The following is a 20625-nucleotide window of genomic DNA, read 5'->3' on the forward strand; positions in this document are numbered from 1 at the left end:
ACCATAAAAATCTACATAAAGATCATAAACATAAAAGCATAAATGACCTCAAATGCATTTTATATAAGAAACACAGAAAGCTTGAATTATATAGTAGCAGACTGTAATACCTGACAATAAAAACAGTATTGATGCGTACTAACCCCACATTAACATTCAGACGTGACTAATAACCAGGTAACACTTAGTTGGTGGTTTTTACGTGAAAATCATGAATTTTGTGAAAAGCGACCCATACTCTGTAAACTACGATAAATATACATAAAAGCTCATTTTGTGTGTTGTTATTTTTCCAGCTGTATGTTTATTGCGTATAGCAAACTTTGTTAGTCTGTAAGATAGTTTTACTCCAAAATAGATTTTCCATACTTTTACAGGATGACTCTGTGTTGAGTCCTCATCCATTGACTGTTTCCTCTGTGTCTTAATCCGTGTCTGTGTGTGCGTGTGCGTGTGCGTGTGTTAGAGTGGCTCTCAGACAGGCTTGGGGCTGCAGCTTTGGTGGAGGATTAACACTAGGCGAGTGAGGGCTGTTGGGCAGAGGAAGAGGAGGAGATTATCCTCCTGCTCTTCCTCTGACAACACCTTTAACGTCTTCATGTGCTTTGGCTGGCATCATTCACTGAATTGCTCCTCCCACTCCAGCTGACTTTGGAAAGTCACTTAGAGCAATCACACGTCATTTAGGGTTTGCAAACGAGGCCTCAGCGGGCACAAACATCCCTGTTTTATACCATATAAACCAGTGGCTCTCAACTGGTCCTATTATTATTGCTCCTAAAGAATAACCCAAAAATCAAGAAGTGTTCATATTGTCATATTTAATTAAAAGAACCTGATATCTGATGTTTTTAATATTGTAACCCTGTAAAGCCTGAATATTAAATAATTGACAGAAAATTCCAATGTTTGGAAACTGGAGGTTCCCACGAACAACAAAAAAAAAAAACATTTAATATAATTTTCTATTTATGAGTTTTAATTTGTAGCATATTTGATACATTCTGTCTCAATGCTTAAATATTGTTTTTTTTTTTAACCAAAAAAACATATTAAATAACCAACATGTGAACGAATTGGTAATTCCATACATACTATACATAAGGAATTGTTTTAGTGCTGCTTTTATGCAACAAGGAGACATCCACCAATGGAACTGGTACAGTGAAGTCTATAACATATAATGTTTCACTTATTTTTCCTCATTTCGTGGTTCACAAACCTTTCATTTTGCAGGGTGTTCAGATCGAGATGCTCTTGGCATTTCTCAGTACACACGTGCAAAGTGGCCTGCGCAATGCTTAAATCTCTGTCTCTTTCCCATGTTGGTTACCAGATTATACAATTTAAACATTTATTTAGTTTACTTGAAAAATGAAATAGACTTTATGTTGCTAGATGACATGTAAAATGTATGAATTGCAATAAAATGACAATTGACTGATTTAGAGTTGCATGACCTCATATACCTGCTGTAGAAAATCTGATACACCATTTTCAACATGATTTTAGCAAAACAGAGATTATGAAATATAAACTTACTGTATATCACACTGCATCATCCCAGAACTCTTCCTATTGATATTTCAGTAAAAATTTGAATGTTTTTCTGACCTTAATCTTTTCAAAATTTGAAAAGTTCTTCTTCTAAAACCACATGTGCATCTTTCCTCATAAAGGACATTCTTGTAGAGTTGCTGGAAAGGCCTCTGCTGAACTAATTACGGCTCCATGGGTGGATTGTCCTTGTATTGCATGTATATAATCATTTTTTCAAAAAAAAAAAAAAAAACATCACACTGATCATGTAGAAAAGAGGTAGGCAGCATTTATCACAGTAGGACCAAAAAATGTGTGTGTTTGATCGTAGGGCTGCATGATCAACATCCGCCACTTGCCTATGTCTGATGTAGAGGGTTTTAAAAGCCATGTATAGAATATAACACATTTGGCGTTATAATAATAACAATAATAATAATGAATTGTATTTTATAAAGCGCTTTTCATAGACAATCAAATCGTTTTATAGAGGGTTAGAACAGAAAATAGGGAGCGGTTTTATTTAAAAAAAAATATGAAGATTTGGACATTAAATGCAAATTGTAAATGAGAAAAAACTGAAGATACTTAAATTTTCTATAAATAATACAAAACAGTGTACATCCAGTTGAAGCTATGAATAAATTCTATTCTCAATGAATAAAATGAAATAAATTAGATGAAGAAACAGATGTTGGTCACATTATATTTTAGGAGGGAAGAAACTTGATGTGACATTCTGCTGGAGGTCTGAAACTGTGTTCAGGCAGGCTTACCCTGCAGACCTAATGAGATCCTGTACCTTTGCTGTGTTCACCTCAGGGCTAAATTCAGATGTTTAAGCCGCTGATTGGAAGCAAAAGAAGTAACCAGGCTTCAAGCAGCTGTACTCTATATTATACACCTACTGACTAACAGACGATATATCTGAGAAACTGTCACAGGATACCGAGATCACCTGTCAAACTGTTACACTAACAGAACGTTAGTAGCATTTGAGACACAGTCACCAGATAATATGATAACCCGTCCAACAGAGTCTCAGCATTGAACACAAGTTAACATGATCACCAGTCCGAGCCTTACACGTGCAGATTGTCAGTATGAATTGTGAGACAGTCACAAGACGACATGATCACCATTCCATCTGTAGCACCAAGAGTTTGTCACTGCCAACGAAGAAACTAGTCACAAGATAGCATTGCCACTCACCAGTTCAACCCTAACACTAACATACCGTCATCTGAGAAACAATCACAATATAACATTCAATTCAGTTCAACTTAAATTATTCAGTGCAAATTACAACAAAGTCATCTCAAAGTGCTTAACAAAATATAAAGTCCATAGTAAGAAAGAAAAAACCCAACAAGATCCACATGAACAAGCATTTAGTGACAGTGGGAAGAAAAAACTCCCTTTTTTTATAGGAAGTAATCTCCAGCGAAACCAGGTTCAGAGGTGGCATCCATCAGCTTTGACTGGTTGTGGTTAGTGGACAGTAGGACAAACAGAATAGGATAGAAGAATAGTCCATCCAAGTGTTCAAGACTAGTTGAGCCACGAACCATTGATCAGGAACCGTCAGCTCCAGCATCAAAACACCTGAAACAGAAAAGTGAGCCCTCGGAGGGTGAGGAGAAGGCACAGACTGCAGCAAAAACATGATACACTCGTTCCTAGTGATTAGGTTAACATTCAACTTTTTGCGACTACAGACAAGGATTTGTCTTGTACTGGTTGCACATAATCATATATGGGGTGGACATCAGTGTAAATGGTGTGAAGCAGTGTGAGCAGTATGATGGGTTATGCAACGAGGTACAGATGTGGGGGGTTGTCTACAACCCGGCACAACTCTAACATGAGCAAATCACCTGCACAAACTGAGAAACAGTCACTGGCAGGGTTGGGGTCAATTATAATTGTAATCACGTAATTGATAATTAATTACAATTATACTGAAGTGGTAATTGTAAAAATATTTTGCTTTCGTAATCATAATTAAATTGTAATTGAGTTTAGATAATAGACTTTGTAATTGTAATTGCCATGAAAATTCTACAAAAACTCTCAATTTTAATTTAACACAAAACTGGGAAACCATGTTACAGTTCTTTGTACAGTTCTACACATATGTAGTTAATTATTGAAAAATGTTTCAAATAAAGCTTTCCCACATTTTACCATTTAAAAAAAATATTAAAGCCTATATTTTAATTGATTAGGTAGTTTATTTCCAATAGATAGGAAAGAATTTAGATGATATATATTTTACAGCTGATTTAGGACCTGTTATCATAAGAGATGCTAACAGAAGAGGAGGTTAACTTTATTAGGTTATTTATTTCAGGCTCAGTTATTGTGATACATTTGTAAGTGAACTTTAGTAATTGAGAATGTAATTGTAATTGATTTTCTCAAGATAAAAAAATTATTGTAATTCAATTGTAATTGAAAAAAAAAGCTGATCACTGTAATCGTAATTGAACATGGGTAATTGAAAACATAATTGTGAGTGAAAAATGCAATTGACCCCCACCCTGGTCACAAGATAACCTGATCACCAGTTAATCTGTAACACTAACAGACCATCACTGCAATACTGTACTGAACCTTTCAAAAGGTAGTTTTAATATTAAACATTGTATTTCAGTCTAGAATTCAACCTAACCTTCAGAACTGTCTCATATAATATTTGAAAATCGAACTGTGCTTTGCTGAATAAACAACCTTCAAATGCAATAAACCCAACATGACAACGCAGCTTCTAGTTCTGGCTCTCTTCTTCTCTCATTACACTGTATTCACTTACGTTTTATTTCCTGTTGGAAAGAAAGAAAGTTTGTAAAATGTAAATCTGTAGAAAGTTTAGATATTTGTGCGAAACTATACATACTTGAAACAAAGTAGCCTACCTGCACTCTATTACTTTACTGACATGCAAAAGTATTTAGGTATACAGCCTTTGAAGGCTTAATCCTTGTAATTTGTAACAGTCTTATCGAAAGGATTCAAGCATCATTAACTGCAGTGACGTGATGAGGTGAGTGTTTCCAAATGTTTTTGGATGCTTGCCTTTTAAGGCCCATACCTGACAGTAGTAGTGCATACTTAACATTTCCAATAGAAGAGTGCATGTCTCCGGTTAGTGTTTTTTTTTTCTCTCTCATTATTCTGAATACGTCAAGGTTGGGAAATGCCCCTGATTGGTCGACACGCCGCGATATGACCCAAAAATTCAACAATCCCAACTCTAGCGTCGGCCGCGTTGGAGGCGCCTGACGCACGTAAAAAGCGTCTGCTGCGTTTTAAGCTTCAAAACGCGCCACACAGGACGCGTAGTGGGACCTCCGACGCTCCCTAGAAGCGCATCCACCATATATTGTCTATGCAAAACTGATGCTGTTGACGCTTTGGACGCGTTTGGTGTGAACGTGGCAGTAATATTGTTTGAATAACAAAGGGCTTTCCTCAAGCTATTCCCACAAAGCTGGAAGCATCACATAGTTCAAAATGTCCTGGTACGCTGAAACCTTAAGGTTAGCTTTTTAATGGAGATAAGCAACCTAAACCCAAACCTTATCTAAGATATTCTCGTGTTTATTCTTTTCAAAGTCATTAAAATGTAATCAAAAAATCAACCTCATGGCGTGCAGTGCCTTCCACTGGGATGCAGCGGTACTGCAGACCTCCTTCCTGGATTGTCATCAAATCAGCAAGTCTATCAGCCATGCAGCGGAGGTTCAACTCCTCTGTAATGGAAGTGTTCAGAGGATTATCAGAGGTTTTTATGTATATTCTGCCTTTGTTCATAGTTTTTTATATATCTGACAGGTGATATAAAATGAAAAACATTCTTTATAAACAGCAGACAGTGTTGTCAGACAGCCCTTCGCCCTAGCCCTTCTCGTCTGCGATGTATTGAAGTGCCTCTTTTGCATTGATTCTCTAAAACACACCTTGTGTACAGGCTCAGTGAGTCCTTACTGAGTATGATGATGAATGTGGCAGCTAGGCAACTGGAAGTCCTCACTGCTCCCCGTGAAGGAGACCATACGTCCTCTCTCCCATCCTCACCGCTGTTCTCCTTCACTGGAGCTCCACAGGGAGGATGCAGGGACCAGGTCCTGTAATCACTGCATTAACATAATTCAGCCTCTCGCCCCAGACCACATCAACCCTGACAGTGGACAGCGAGCTTTAAACACCAGTGGTTTACAGTCACAGAGTAATATTACAGTACTTTAAGTATCCAAACCACCACATTGACATTCAGACATGTGACTTATAGACAGGTGAGACTTTTGTTCATGGAAATTGACCTATACTCCATTAGGTGCATGGCTGTTATCAATCTAAACTGAGTTACTTGATGATTGATTGATGACTTCGTTACTTCCGTAACAGTGACTGCAAGTGGGCAGTGATGGAAAATGTCACAGATCATACCAATGGGGAAGAATTAGTCCCACTGCATAAACCAGTGTCTGCTTTTTGGAAACTGTGTTATTTTCACCAGCACAAACTGTGAGTGATGGCAGCGCTCACAGCGGAGCAGACGGTGCCAAAAAGGCTCTTAGTGTAAGTCTATTGTGTAACAGCTGAAGGATCCGCAGCTGCTTCAGACACACATTTGAAGTGGAACTCTGCATGCGCAAATCTATTCTGACAAACATCAAGTCTCTCCCTCGTTGCATTTTTGGGTCTTTTGAAGAACCTGAGCTGACTCCAATCTGTGAGCACACGTTTGGCACATTTTGCGATTATACCATCTGCTGTGTGCGGCTCAAGCTGAGAGGTGACTTTGTACATTACTAAGATCCAGTCCTGTATGAAGCACTGAGGAGCCGGACTTTAGTGAAAGTGAAAGTATCTCACTGACCAACGATTCCAAGAACCAATGAGAAATGTACTTCAGTCAAATCGCTAAAGTAGCAGTTGGTTTTTGGACTGTAGAAGTACCGTATTTTAATGCCACTTATTATGATATTGATTATGAGACTTACAAAGACCATGGTGCAGGGTTGGGGTCAATTACATTTTTCAGTTACAATTATGTTTTCAGTTATCCATGTTCAATTACAATTCAATTATGATTACAGTGACCAGCATTTTTTCCAGTTACAATTAAATTACAAATATTTTTCATCCACAGAAAATCAATTACAATTACATTCTCAATTACTAAAGTTCAGTTATAATTAACCACAATTACTAAGGCTGAAATAAATAAGCCCATAAAAATTAACCTTCCTCTTGTGTTAGCTTTCTGTTAGCATCTCTTATGATAACGGGTCCTAAATCAGCTGTAAAATACACTAAAAACTAATGTCTATCATTTCATTTTTTTCCCTATTTATTGGTTACTTTGTTAGGCTTCCTAATCAATGAAAATATAGGTTTCAATATTTTTGGAATAGTCAGTATACCCCTCGATTTCAATTTTTTTTTTAAATGGTAAAATGTGGGAAATTTTAATATGAAACACATTTTAATAATTATTAGCTACATATGTATATAACTGTACAACTGTAACATGGTTCCCCAGTTTTGCGTTGAAATTATAATTGACAATTTTTATAGAATTTTCATGGCAATTACAAAGTTAATTATCAGAACTCAATTACAATTTAATTACAATTATAACAGCAACAGGTTAAAAAAATACAATTACAAGTACACAAAAATTGACCCCAATCCTGCCATGGTGTAACACACTGATGTTTAGTCAAAATGTGAGTATTTACTGTATGTGACTTAAAAGTATTTGGAGGGACTTCACAGAAAGTGTGTGAGGTTTTCATACTGAGACCTGGGACAATGGTGGGACAATGGTGGGACTCTTAGTCAACGATGTGGAAAAGCCATTTAGTGTTTATGCAACTTATTACTAGTACTGCAGTGAAACACACTGATGTTTCATGTTTCTGTGGAATGGGAGACCAAGGGACACATCGAGTTTTCAAGTTTACTTGAGACCTATACGGTAAGTTCCTGGAATGATTTCACAGAAACTGCGTGAGGAACACCTGAGACAGTGCAGTGACCTGAGACCAGAGATAGGAGACTTTTCTCACTGTGGGAGGCACAGAAATGTGACCAATTTATCAAAATTCATGCCAGCATTTAGAATAATGACCAATCTGAGCTTTAATACAGGAAAGAACAAAGGCTTTGTCTGTTGTTATTGTGTATAGTTTGTGTAATTTTGTCTATTTCTGTTGTCCTTTTGTGTATTTATCTGTAATTGTGTATGTTTTTTTAAGCCACTGTGTATTTTTGTTGTCTTTTTTGTATTTTTTTCTGTAATTCTGTGTATTTTGTATTCTGTGCCGCACTTAGTTATGCCAAGGGCCGCTTGTGGCCCCTGATGCTGGGACGCCAGTTGTCCCATGTCTGCCCATGTCCACTGTGGGGACACGCTGAAACAAAGATGAACAAAAGCAGTTAGCAGACTTTCCTAGATTTGTCAGGGAGCGTGTTTTGAAGGTGTAGAACATTGTGAAATGAATTGCAAATGAGGACATCAAATAAAAAAATGCCCTCATTTAGTAGGTGTGTGATCATAAGCATGTCCTCAACGTCCTGCTTTGTGTTGCGTAACAAGCCGCGCGTGAAGCATTTTACACACAATGATCTAATCCCATTACTCAGCACCAAACATGCAGCAGTGTGTGAATATGAATGATTAGCTCCACCCCCCATCCAGTCCAGAAACCAAAGTGTTTCTAACACGGTGATTAGACACACACACACACACACACAGACACAGCAGCAGCCTACACTCTCATGAGTCACCCGTCTGCACACAGTGTGCTGTTGTGTGTCCAAAGCCTGTCACACACACACACACACACACACACACAAACAACTAATTTTTTCCTATGCATACATCCCATACATGTATCGAGTTTTCTATTTTGGCGATATAGTAAATTACAATATTGTCTATATCAAGATATATATTTGTATAGCTTATTTTGTATTAAAGAGGCAGTATTATGAAAAATTCACTTTATAATGGTTTTGATACAGTGATATACAGTACATTCCTTTAGCCTCATTCGGATGGCAAAATTTGAAAAAGGTCTGTTTCCTCCCTTCCTTGTTATTCCACATTTTGTTAAAAGTCAGCTCCAACACAGGCGAGTTGGATTTTTGACGACAACACAGGCAAAATGACAGCAAAATTACTCACAAAAAGTCACAAACCTGCAAAAATGCCAAAACAGGAAAAAAACACAAATCTGCAACCAAAATAAAACAATGATAATGTAAAAATGTAAAGTTGTGCACATTTACACAGTCCATTTTCACCTATATACAGTCCTATCCTTGTTCTGGAGAAGTGTGTTGTGTTGTTGTGTGTCTCGCTGTGTGTAACTGTGCGTGTGTGTGTGAGCTGTTGTGGGTGGTTATGATCACCATATGCATGACCTTCAGTGGACATCACGCTCCTTCTTTACTGCAGCGCATGAAAGGACGGCGTGAGTGCACAGATTGAGTTGAATTCATCACGCCTTGATTCGCACACTGACACAGCAACAGCTCTGAGTTCTGTAGTGTTGCAGGAAGCCAGGTTTGTGCTGTAGAGATGTTGGATGCTGCGAGCGCAGGGGTTTCCTGTGGTGGTGATGGTGGTGGCTGGTGCAGCGTGCAGAAACGAAGCTCAGCCTGCAGCAGCTCTCACACCTCTGCTCATGTCCACAGGCCACACACACACACACACTCACAGCTGTATGCTGAATAAAGACCATGATGCTCTTTGTGCTCACAGCTTCAGCTGCACAGGGAAGATAGTCGTCTTCCATTCACTAAATGTCTGACGTCATGTATTGCTCCAAGGTCAGGTCAGAAGGGTTGGTGTGCTCAATCACTCAGCTGAACAATTCTCACAACAAATCATCACTGAACACACACTCTGGTCCTCATTTATCAACCATTTGCACGTTCAAATCTGTATGGGGCACCAAGTGTAAAGTCACGCATGCTAAAATAAACAGCAACAAACCACATTTTGAAAAAGTATGGGTTTTACTTTTGACCAGATTTACAGCAATATTTATGATATTTACTTTTCTCATTAAAATATAATGTCAATGTTAAATCTAAATCTAAATGTTAAATCTAAATCTAAATGGTTAATCTAAATGTTAAATTTAAATGTAAATGTTACATCTAAATGTTAAATTTAAATGTAAATGTTACATCTAAATGCTAAATTTATTTATTAAATTTATTTTGGTACTTCAGGTGAATGTGTGTACTAGCTAAATATTTAGTTTCACCCGTGACATTTATGATTTAATATTTAGTTAGCCTGCAGCAATTTAACACAAATAAGCCCATGCAGGACAGGAAGTAGTGCATAGACACAAAATAAAATACGCCATGTTCAAGGCAGATTGTAATTCCATCCATTGATCAAGGTGAATCAATGGATAGAGGAAAACACCGACCTTCGGACTCTTTCATAAAACCTGCACATATATGGACTCAGGGGAATAAAACCTGTCTGCTGATACCATATTTCCAACAAAATTAACACTTTTTTGGCCCGAAGATTGTGCGATTCCGCTCTATTGGGTGCAATGTGGACTCTACCCAAAAACCAAGCACATAGTTGGACTTGGGGGGACAAGACCTTTCTGTTGATATGTTTGGTAGCAATCATATTTCTCATATACATATTACATTTATCCATGGTTGAATCACTTATATATATTGCGTGATTACATATGATCTTCTGAGTCTTTGCTGCAACAGATGCTCAGTAAAACTGGAGGCGGTGAGGATTGCTAGACTGCAGATTGCGCTGCAGTTACGCAGCAGAGCAGTTACAGATCCAGAGGAAGTCCAGGGTTAGAACGAACATTTTAATTAAATGTTTTTATAATAATAATAGAAATAATAATTATAATAAAGATAATACTAATAATGTTGCACCCTCAGTTTTAAATGATAAAAAGTCACAACCCTGGAATTGACACTAAAGTGAAACTATAAACATGCAATCCTGCAGACACAGTGATGACTCACATCATAGTGAGGATGTTTATATTTACATCAGTGTAGGACATTATTAAAAACAGATACAGATAGGCCCCTAACTTTCCAGGTTGTCACTATAACATAATGGTAGGGGAAACACTGCAGGTCGTCCTCTGAAGCCATGCTTTCTCAGCAGGTAGTGGTGTTAACTCTGCAGCTCTTGTTTGTGCACCATGACTCAAACTGACCCTCCCCCTCTGTGGGATTAGCATGGATTTGATTTACTGCAGTCTACATTGTGTGGGGAGCAGTGGATTACACTGGAAGCGCTTTCCATATCAGTCATGTTGTTTTAGGGTGAAAATAGGTATTTTCTTCTCAGTATTCAATCACTATGCTCACATATACTGATCTGTAAGAAGAAGGAGGCATTTTGAGAGAGCAATTTAATCAATGTCCTTGTCCACTGGTTTATTGGGTCAGTGGTGACTTAGTGGTTAAGGAAGCGGGCTTGTAATCATAGGGTCACCGGTGGAATTGCACCCAGGCACTGTGAATTGCACTGTGGGATAGTGAGCAAGTCCCATAACCCCCAACTGCTCCCCGGACGCCACATCGTGGCTGCCCACTGCTCCTCAGGGATGGGTCAAATACAAAGAACAAATTTCATATATGTGTAAAACATATGACGATAATTAAAGGCGAAAGCCCCAATTTATTTAAATTTGTGAAATGTATGTAAACAGGTTAGCTCGGCTGGAATCGGACTATCCAAAGCTTGGTTAACACAACTAGATAATGTGGTAGACAATCAAGTGCATGTAGGCACTTAAACTTGACTTTATCTTGACACGGCGAAAAACACAAGACAGACCTTTTGACCGACAAGGAAACAGATTTTATGCTGCCACAGTCAAAGAATCCGAACATCTTGAAATACAGGAACAGGAGGAAAAAAGCAGGAAAAAAGATTTGCATCCTCGTGTTTTATAAAGATTAAAGTGTCACCTAGCGAGGCAGTCAGAAAGTTTAGATTTCTATTTAGAATTTGAGTTTTCCTTTCACATTAAAAGTCCAAAAATATATAAAAACATCTGAACTTTTAGTGATCCTTAATTGTTTTGGTCAATGCCACTGTCACTGTGCTGCTGTAACAAAATATACGCCGATCCAGAGCATCCCAAACATGCTGCTTATACCATAACCACACCGCCAACATGGGCTACTCAATTCACAACGACGCCATACATGTCTGTCTGATTTGTTCTGTGAAATCCAGGATTCGTCAGTGAAAAGAACATATCTCCAAAATGCCAGACACCATCCAATGTAAGCATTTATAGGGCCCTACATGTTCCACGTTAACGGAATCGCGGACGGAGTCACAAAATTGACCAATGAAAATGGAATCCAGTGTTGAACGCACAAACTGACAGAATGTGGATGAAATGCAGTCATTGTGAAGCAAAGAACATTTTTCCAGGGGCTGCTCATTAGGTGCACCACCCGCCCGCCTCCCCTTCTGTTAATGATTAAAACTTGATCAATAAACTTGCTCAGATTCAGTAAACCATTGATCCCTGAGGACAAATATGGTGATATTAATGCTGCTCTCATACATCTTTATATGACATATACATAATTAAAAAGGAGCAGTCAGAATAATCCATGTCAGTACAACTTTCAATCTTCATTGTTTTATTTTATTTTTGCTATTTGTTTGTTTTAAGAACATTTTAGTATTATTTTGACATTGTAAACTTTATCTACTGCTGCCAGGAGATAATTAATCTCAATGTGGTTCTCGTGACTAAATAAAGGCTAATTAATAGTATTCTTTTTTTATTAGTATTTATTTTGTTTCCTCACAGGAGTTAAAAATGAATATTTTCTGAAAAAATTGCTTAATATTTCTAAAAAAAAAAACAACACAAAATGGAATTTTAAAAAATTAATGTAGAAAACATGGAATTTGGACTGTGGACTGTGCGGACTGTGCAGTCATGAACAGACCTTGAGGGGGACGTCCAGCACGCAGATGATCTTATCTGAGACGGTTTCTCACAGTTTGTGCAGGAATCCTGTAGTTATGCTACAGCTGTTTGGGTGGCTGGTCTCTAACCATCTTGGAGGTAAAGATGCTGGATGTGGAGGTCCTGGACTGGTGTGGTTCCATGTGGTCAGGGTTGGGGTCAATTGCATTTTTCAGTTACAATTACATGTTCAATTACATTTCAGTTACATTTTTTCCAATTACAGTTCAATTACAATTATTTTTTATCCTCTAAAGGTCAATTACAATCACCATCTCAATTACTAAAGTTCAATTACAGTTAATCACAATTACTGAAATAAATAACCCAATAAAAGTTAACCTTCCTCTTGTGTTAGCTGTCTATTAGCATATCTTAAATCAGCTGTAAAATACACTAAAAACAATCATCTATCATCTAATTTCTTTCCTATCTATTGATTACCTTGTTAGGCTTCCTAATCAATGAAAATATAGGTTTTGATATTTCTGTAGTGGGGTCTGTGCCTTTTTTGTGTCAATTTACCCCTTGATTTCATTTTCTTAAAATGGTAAAATGTAGGAAAGCTTGATATCAGTCAATTATCTAAAGTCAATTACAATCACGAGAGCAACAGATTTTTAAAAATCATAAATACGCCATAATTGTAATTAATCAGAATCAGAATCAACTTTAATGGCCATGTAATGTATGTTATGCACACGAGGAATTTGACTTGGTGAACTGTGCTCTCTCTAACAATGTAAACATTAAATAATAACAATCAACTAATAATAATAATAATTATTATTATTATAGGATAATAGTGCAGTAGTGCAGTGATGAGTAGTACAGGTGAACATCTAAATTAAATAGTATATGCACATGTACATTCAAGTGACAGTTTGTTCCAGGGTTGTTACATGTTTAGTTCCAGGGTTATTTCACAGCAACAGGTCTGATTAATTATCAATTATGCAATTACAATTACAATTGACCCCGTCCATGTCCGTGATGTGGTTACATGTGGTCATGCGTTTGAGGTCGGTTGGATGTAAATACCAAACACAAGTTTGAATCCAACCATCACTGTGGGATGTTGATCAAATCCCTGAACCGTGACTGCTCGTGTTGTACGTCGCTTTGGATAAAAACATCTGCTAAAGGAAACTGTCATTTTGTAATCTCGTCCAATCACAATCTTGATATCCCACACAAGTGACCAGTGAGGTGGATGGATTATCTCAGCAAAGGAGAAGTGCTCACTAACACAGATTAAAACAACATTTGAGAGAAATAGTCCATTTGTGTACAGAAACGAGTTTTAAATCATTTGAGTTCAGCTCATGGAAAATGGGAGCAAAAACCTGTGTTGCATTTATATTTTTGCTCAGTGTATTACATTCTTTCCATACTCGAGACCAAAAAAAAAGTGTCCTCAAAAGCCTCTTCACAGCGTGATAAAAATGTCATTTAAACATGAAACATGCGCCTCTGCTGTCGTGCGTCTCGGTGTGGAGCATGTGTTAAGTGTTAGAGCTGATCTGTGATAATCTGCTCCCTCTCAGATCTAAACACCGAGCCATCCTCAGGGTGCATGGAGGGAAACACAGATACAGGGGTTTGAAAAACAGCTCTGCAGCCTGCTCGGATAGATTTATTATCTGTGCGGTATCATAGCAACAGGCGAGGATGGCTTAAGCAAATATTCCCCTAATTCTGTGTTTAAAGGCAGATGGCAGAGGAAGGCACGCTGGGTGTTTTTTTTTGGGAGGTTTTAAATGTGTTTGAAGGTGTTTGCTGCTGGTGCACTCTGGCCCTATGTGCCTGTGAGTGCTCACTGATGATGTGTCAATATTGTCAGAGCGCGCACATAAACGCACCCTCTGTCTTTCTCTCTCTCTGTCTGTCTTCCTCACAGGGGTGCGTTCTCTGAAGTGGTGATGGCTCGGGAGAAAGCCACGGGAAAGATGGTGGCCATCAAGTGCATTCCCAAAAAGGCGCTGAAGGGGAAGGAGATGAGCATCGAGAATGAAATCGCCGTCCTGAGGAAGTACGTAGGCGCCGCGTTGAGCTGCAGGCGTGGGAGGGAAGAAGGGGTCACGCCCTGCCTTACCTTCATCTTTTCTCTCTCTCTGAGCTCTGCCTGAGTGGCTTTCCCATCAATAAAATTCATTTACCATTTTTGACACACACACACACAACTACAGAGGGTATAATAGGTTGGCATTGACACTGGTGACACTCATTCCTCCTCCTAAAGGCTAATTCCCTCAAGAATTTCAGTTATTTGTTGCTCACAGTGAACTCGTCCACCAGTGGTTGCCTGGTTACAGTTTCCATCCTTTGACTCGCCTTATCTTTTTTCTTGGTTGCTTGTCAGCCTTCAAGAGGTGGAAAAGGCACAAACCGAATCGTGCGTTACTGCACAAGGCCTATTGTTTTAACCATTGCCTAATGCAGTGTTTCTCAAATGGGGGTTTGTGTACCCCTAGGGGTATGCGATGACACTACAGGGGTCCCACCTCAGTCTCGGTCCCACCCTAGGCATTAGATAACCGGAAATGATACAAACTATAGGAATAAATCTATTAAGGAGCCACGAAATCAAAGTTTTTCAACCTTGGGGTCGGGACCACATGTGGGGTAGGCTAAAATTTCTGAAAAATGTAAATAGATTTTTGAAATTTTGCAATTATTATTCTTTTTTTTCTCCAGATACACTTTTTAAGTTTTTGGTTGAAATTGTCTTTATATCCTGACAGAAATTAAGATCTTATGTCATCTGTAGCAGCTGTAAATCTGTAATGACTTCGACCAATGGAAAAAAAAGAACCGTTTGTCTCCCTGCTCATTCTCGATTCCTCGCATGCACGAGCTCACACTGAAAGCGCGTTAAAACAGAGTTTTTGGTCACGTTTTTTAACATATATAATGGTAAAGTTTATTGTTTACTTGCTGCTGAATGAGACATGAGACAACGAAGTTTCTACACAATACAAGCGATGAGCTGAGCTCTTCTTCTGCAGCAGCTGTGCACATGCATGTGAGTGAGACGGAGCACAGAGGGGAGGGGCGAGGCGGGTAGAGGCGGAGGCATTGGGGAGGCTACATTCAAAATTATGCTAGCTTTTGAAAATCACCTACCCTACCTTTAAAACAAACACAATCTTAAATAATTATATCTCTATACTTTCACTTTGTGCATCTAGTTCAACTAAATTGCAGTAAAGGTTGGGATCCCCTACACTAAATACTGTTTATTTCCACTTATTTACAAAATGAGATTCTTTAAAATGGGTGTTATCACTCGTTCATTCCATCATTATGCTCTATAGTTGTTTTTATGTTGTAGTCGGACAAAGGGGGGACTTGGATTGAGAAATAAGAAAAAGGGGGTACTTGAGCCAAACCCTGCAGCTTCCTGCTTTGGTCCATATTATGTCCTGGAGGTGTTCTCCCTGACAGCAGGTGACACATGGTGACTCATTGATCAGTATTCACTGAGAATCCTCCTCCATCACGTTTTAAAGGTTTTCTCTCCTGGGAGAGCAGCAACATGTGCGGACACACATGTGCTCAAACAAAAGGGCTGAAATAAAAAGCTGAAGCTTTTAGCAGGATTTGATTGAAGTAAAAAGCTAATTGTGTCTCATTTGTGGCCTTGAGCTGAAGCCGATGCAAAATATGTTTTTGCTGCCCCCACAGTTTCACAGTCTCCCTCTTCCTCTCTCTGCAGGATAAAGCACGAGAATATCGTGGCTCTGGAGGACATCTACGAGAGCTCCAACCATCTGTACCTCATAATGCAGCTGTAAGTAAATCAACAGTGTGCACTGCAGCTTGTCCAGGTCAGCACTTTGCTTCCTGTTATTTTGCTAATATGTTTTTGACCTCGAGTGCAGCTCAAACAATGCAGCAGATGCCACCGATCATTGAACACTGTCATTTATTCTGTGTCTATTTGATGTCTGCGTTGGAAATTCAAACAGCAAACTGTGGTTTTACATTCATGAACTATATCTCAGCATCAGGGGGAAAATTAGTAAATAAAAATACTACATTACTGCACATAAGTAGCTGTTTTTAACATTTGTGCTTTACTTTTCTACTCTGTAGTGACTCAGTCGATCACATCAGTGAGCAGGAGTGTTGATCTTACATACAGTAATTAACGTATGTGTAACAGTGAGAGAGAGCAGAGCCAAACTACTGTTGAGTACTGACTAATTTACAGTCGCTGCCACTGGGCAGTAACCAGGTTTGGGGTCAATTACATTTTTCAAATACGTTTTCAACTATCCGCATTCAATTACAATTCAGTTAGTCATATCAGTCATTTTTACCAATTAAAGTGTGATTATTCTTTATTCCCTGAAAGTCAATTGCAATTACATTCTCAATTACTAAAGTTAACCTTCTGCTTGTGTTAGCTTTCTGTTAGCATCTCTAATGATAATGGGTCAGTTTTGACCCGCGCGTTAAATCAAAATGAAAAATACACAAAAAATATTATTTATCATCTAATTTGTATTTTATCCCAAGTTTTGCGTTACATTAAATTAAATTAAATTGAATTAGAATTGACAGATTTTATCGAATTTTCATTACAATTACAAAGTCAATTATCTGAACTCAATTAACAAAGTCAATTATCTGAACTCAATTACAATTCAATTATGATTACAACACCAACAGATTTTTAAAATCACAATTATAATTATGCCATGAATGTAATTAATTATCAATTACTTAATTACAATTAGAATTTACCCCAAACCTGGCAGTAACACTGGGCTCATTTCTGAGACACTCGTGTGTGATATTGCAGTGAAATTAAATTAATATGACATTAATAATTATACAGATATTTCATTGTAATCCTGATATTAATGAAGGAAGCTTGTGATGTACGTGATAATGACAGTGTGAGAAGATTGTAGCTTTATTTCAGAGCTTTTACAGCCACCAGGCTGATTACCAGCACCCAGAAATGCTCAGCACTACATGTTTTATACACTATGTACATTAGCACCGCTTGGCTATATTAGTCTTTTTCCTGCATGTCTGTGTCAGTGTGTGTGTGTGTGTGTGTGTCTGTAGGTGTGTTTGTGTGTGTCTGTGTTTGGTAATAGTTCAGAAAATACCAACCTAGTGTTTGATGGGGTCCTTTTGTCCTTTTGAATGTCACTGTGTGGGATGTGGGAGGAAATCAGACATTCAGAGGCTGGAACATTTATTTTTTGGCTTTTATATTCACGTGTTGGTTTGACTCATTGTAGCATCACAAAACCACACAGACCTTTAACCAAACCTATTTTAACTCTTTATTAGAAAAGTCTTTGTGACTGCGCACTCAGGGACGCTGCATAAATACACAACCCAACCTGGCAACGCAGCTTCTACAGAGGCTGTTCTTTCCACTCTGTGTGGTTACGTCTCTCACATAAAGTCATGTCTTTATTTCACTGTAGAGGTAAAGACAGAAACAAGTAGGGCTGAACCATTTTGGAAAATAATCTAATTGTGATTTTTTTTTCCTCAGTATTGCAATTGCGATTTAATATGCGATTATTTTTTCAAAGGCCTCTTGTCATGTATTTTTCAATGAACACAAGCAACAAATCAATCTGTTTCATAATAAACAATTTCAGAATTATTTTTACCTTTAAATAGATATAAAATATACATTTTACAGCACAGATTACAACAATAAAGCAAACAAATGTGTGGCTTTACCTCTTCAACATAACTAACTTCACGTTTCATGAAACGTGTAAACATGTGGACTGCACTTCTTAAACACTCTGAACTGAACTTAACAGGACAGTACAAGACAGGACAAGAAAAAAATGTAAAAAAATAAAAAAATTGCAGCTTTTGCAATCAGAAAATCACATTTTATGATATCGCAATAATATCGCAAATGTAATTAATTGTGCAGCCCTAGTAACAAGGCAGTTCTTAAACTGTAAGGAGTAGATGAGTAAGTAAACGTAAGTGTTTCTCAAGTATCGTTCTCCAGGTAAACGGTAAACCTACGTACAGTAATGAAGTGATTGATACTTTTCATGGCGGTGTTGGAGAAGTGTTTCTTCCTCTCAGTTTGTGAATGAGTGATGCATCATGCACCCTCTTTGTGTCTCTAAATGGTGCCTAATGTTGCCTGTGAGTCCCATTAGTGATGATGAGTTATGATTGCCAGGCGTTTGAGAGCGCGCTCACATAGCTGAATGCTCCGTCTAAAGGAAGCAGCACTCGGCTGAGTTTCTCCATCCTGAAACCTGCTCCTTTGTAATTCATCAATCGTACAAAGACATACAGTACGTACACTTTATCAGGATGGAATCATGCTAAACTGTTGTCATGGATTAAATCAGGGCTGAGATTCCAGGTGTGAAAGTAATGGATAACAACAGGGTTAATAAAGACTAAGAGGTCAATAACTTACAGAAACTTAAATGTTGGTTTGACAGGAATGGACTGTTGATTAAACAGTCCATTCCTGTAAAACAGATGGAGTTTTTTAAGTTGGAAATTGATAATGTAAAGATAGAAAGAGTTTATGAGACAAATTTTCAGGGTGTCTTATTAGAAACCACACATAAAATGTTTGTGTACGAAGATCTCAAGAAGCATTGGAATAATGAACAAAACCAGAAACGTTACATATGTTATACTGTGTATTAAATCTACCATATCAGTTTCATTGTGTTGAAATCTGGGGAAACACATACAAAAGCAACCTTTCAAATTATGTATAAAGCAAATTACAGAACACTTCCTTTTTTTCTTCTTTGTCTGCACATGCTGTCAAATATCAACACTACAATAAGTGCAATCTTTTTAAGGGAAGGGAACAGGGAGGAGAGACTCAAGGTAGGAAATGGAAAGAGTGGGGAAGAGTTGCTATTTTTGTAGTCATCTTGTATGTTTTTGGAGTGATTTTGTTTATTTTGGTCTGGTTTTTCTGTCATTTGTCTGTTTACTGTGACGTTGGCCTTAAATTTAATTTAAAATGGCATTAAAATGTCTTGAATTTAATTAGACTGAAGCTGTAGCAACCCTGTACAAGTACTTACTATTTTGTAAATGAGTTGCTTTTATGGGTACTTGTACTTTTTTGAATATTTTTCTAAATCAGTCATTTTACTTGTACTTAATGATGTTTTAAAAGAAGTAAAGTAATTTTCTACACCCAACCGTTACTAAGTAAATTTTTATCACATCACATCATAACCGACCAATCACATTTAACGTAATGCAATTGAATGGAGGTTATTTTGAATTCAATTCGTTGGTGTTATTTTATTTTTAAACATTATATTTTAACAAACTTTTTATGTCATACAGATGCCTTTTGTGGAAAATAAATTAAATTCCAATTGTGCAAGATTTCATCTCTTCCTTTTTCAGTTTATACATGAGATGTTTACTGTATGCAAAGGAACCGTGGCAAGATTTATTACTAAAAACAAATGTGTAGGGTGAAAGTAACTAGTAACTTTTACTTTGATTACAATGTAATTGGGCTACTTTTTACTTGTGCTTGTGTATTTTATGCATGACTTACTTGAGTACAATTTAAATGATATATCACTACTCTTTACACCTCTGACAGAGTCTAATTCTGCTGGTTTTCTTTGTTCCCACGTGCACAAGACAAGTTTATAAACTGTATCACAACATGTTACAAAATATTAACATTTTTCTCTGAACTCTAGCCTATGCTGTGTGCTCACAGGGTGTCAGGAGGAGAGCTGTTTGATCGTATCGTGGAAAAGGGTTTCTACACAGAGATGGACGCCAGTCGCCTCATCCGCCAGGTTTTGGATGCTGTTAACTATCTGCACGCCATGGGCATCGTACACAGAGACCTGAAGGTACCACCGCCTTTAGAACTGACAACAGGTCTGTGTATCCTTCCCAGAGGTGACAAATACTTTTTCTGTACTTAAGCAGGTTTTTTTTTGTATCTGCACTTTTTTTGTATCTGTAGTATTTATTATTTGGCGACTTTTAACTTTTACTTACTTTTTTAAATTATTATTATTATTTTGTTTATAGCTTTTTGTACAAT

The 20625-nt window shown here is 37.7% G+C and overlaps 1 protein-coding gene across 2 annotated transcripts in view; it reads left to right on the forward strand.

Moving 5' to 3' along the window:
• Positions 1 to 20625, forward strand: part of camk1db (calcium/calmodulin-dependent protein kinase 1Db) — a 42605-nt gene that overhangs the window by 5042 nt on the left and 16938 nt on the right. For both annotated transcript variants that reach the window (XM_028450155.1, XM_028450156.1), the window contains exons 2-4: positions 14467 to 14598; positions 16285 to 16359; positions 20290 to 20428. In XM_028450155.1, coding sequence (XP_028305956.1) covers positions 14467 to 14598; positions 16285 to 16359; positions 20290 to 20428 — 346 coding nt within the window. The remainder of the gene's footprint in view (positions 1 to 14466; positions 14599 to 16284; positions 16360 to 20289; positions 20429 to 20625) is intronic.

Source organism: Gouania willdenowi, chromosome 6 (assembly GCF_900634775.1).
Source record: "Gouania willdenowi chromosome 6, fGouWil2.1, whole genome shotgun sequence".
In the NCBI taxonomy this organism is placed as follows: Eukaryota; Metazoa; Chordata; class Actinopteri; order Blenniiformes; family Gobiesocidae; genus Gouania; species Gouania willdenowi.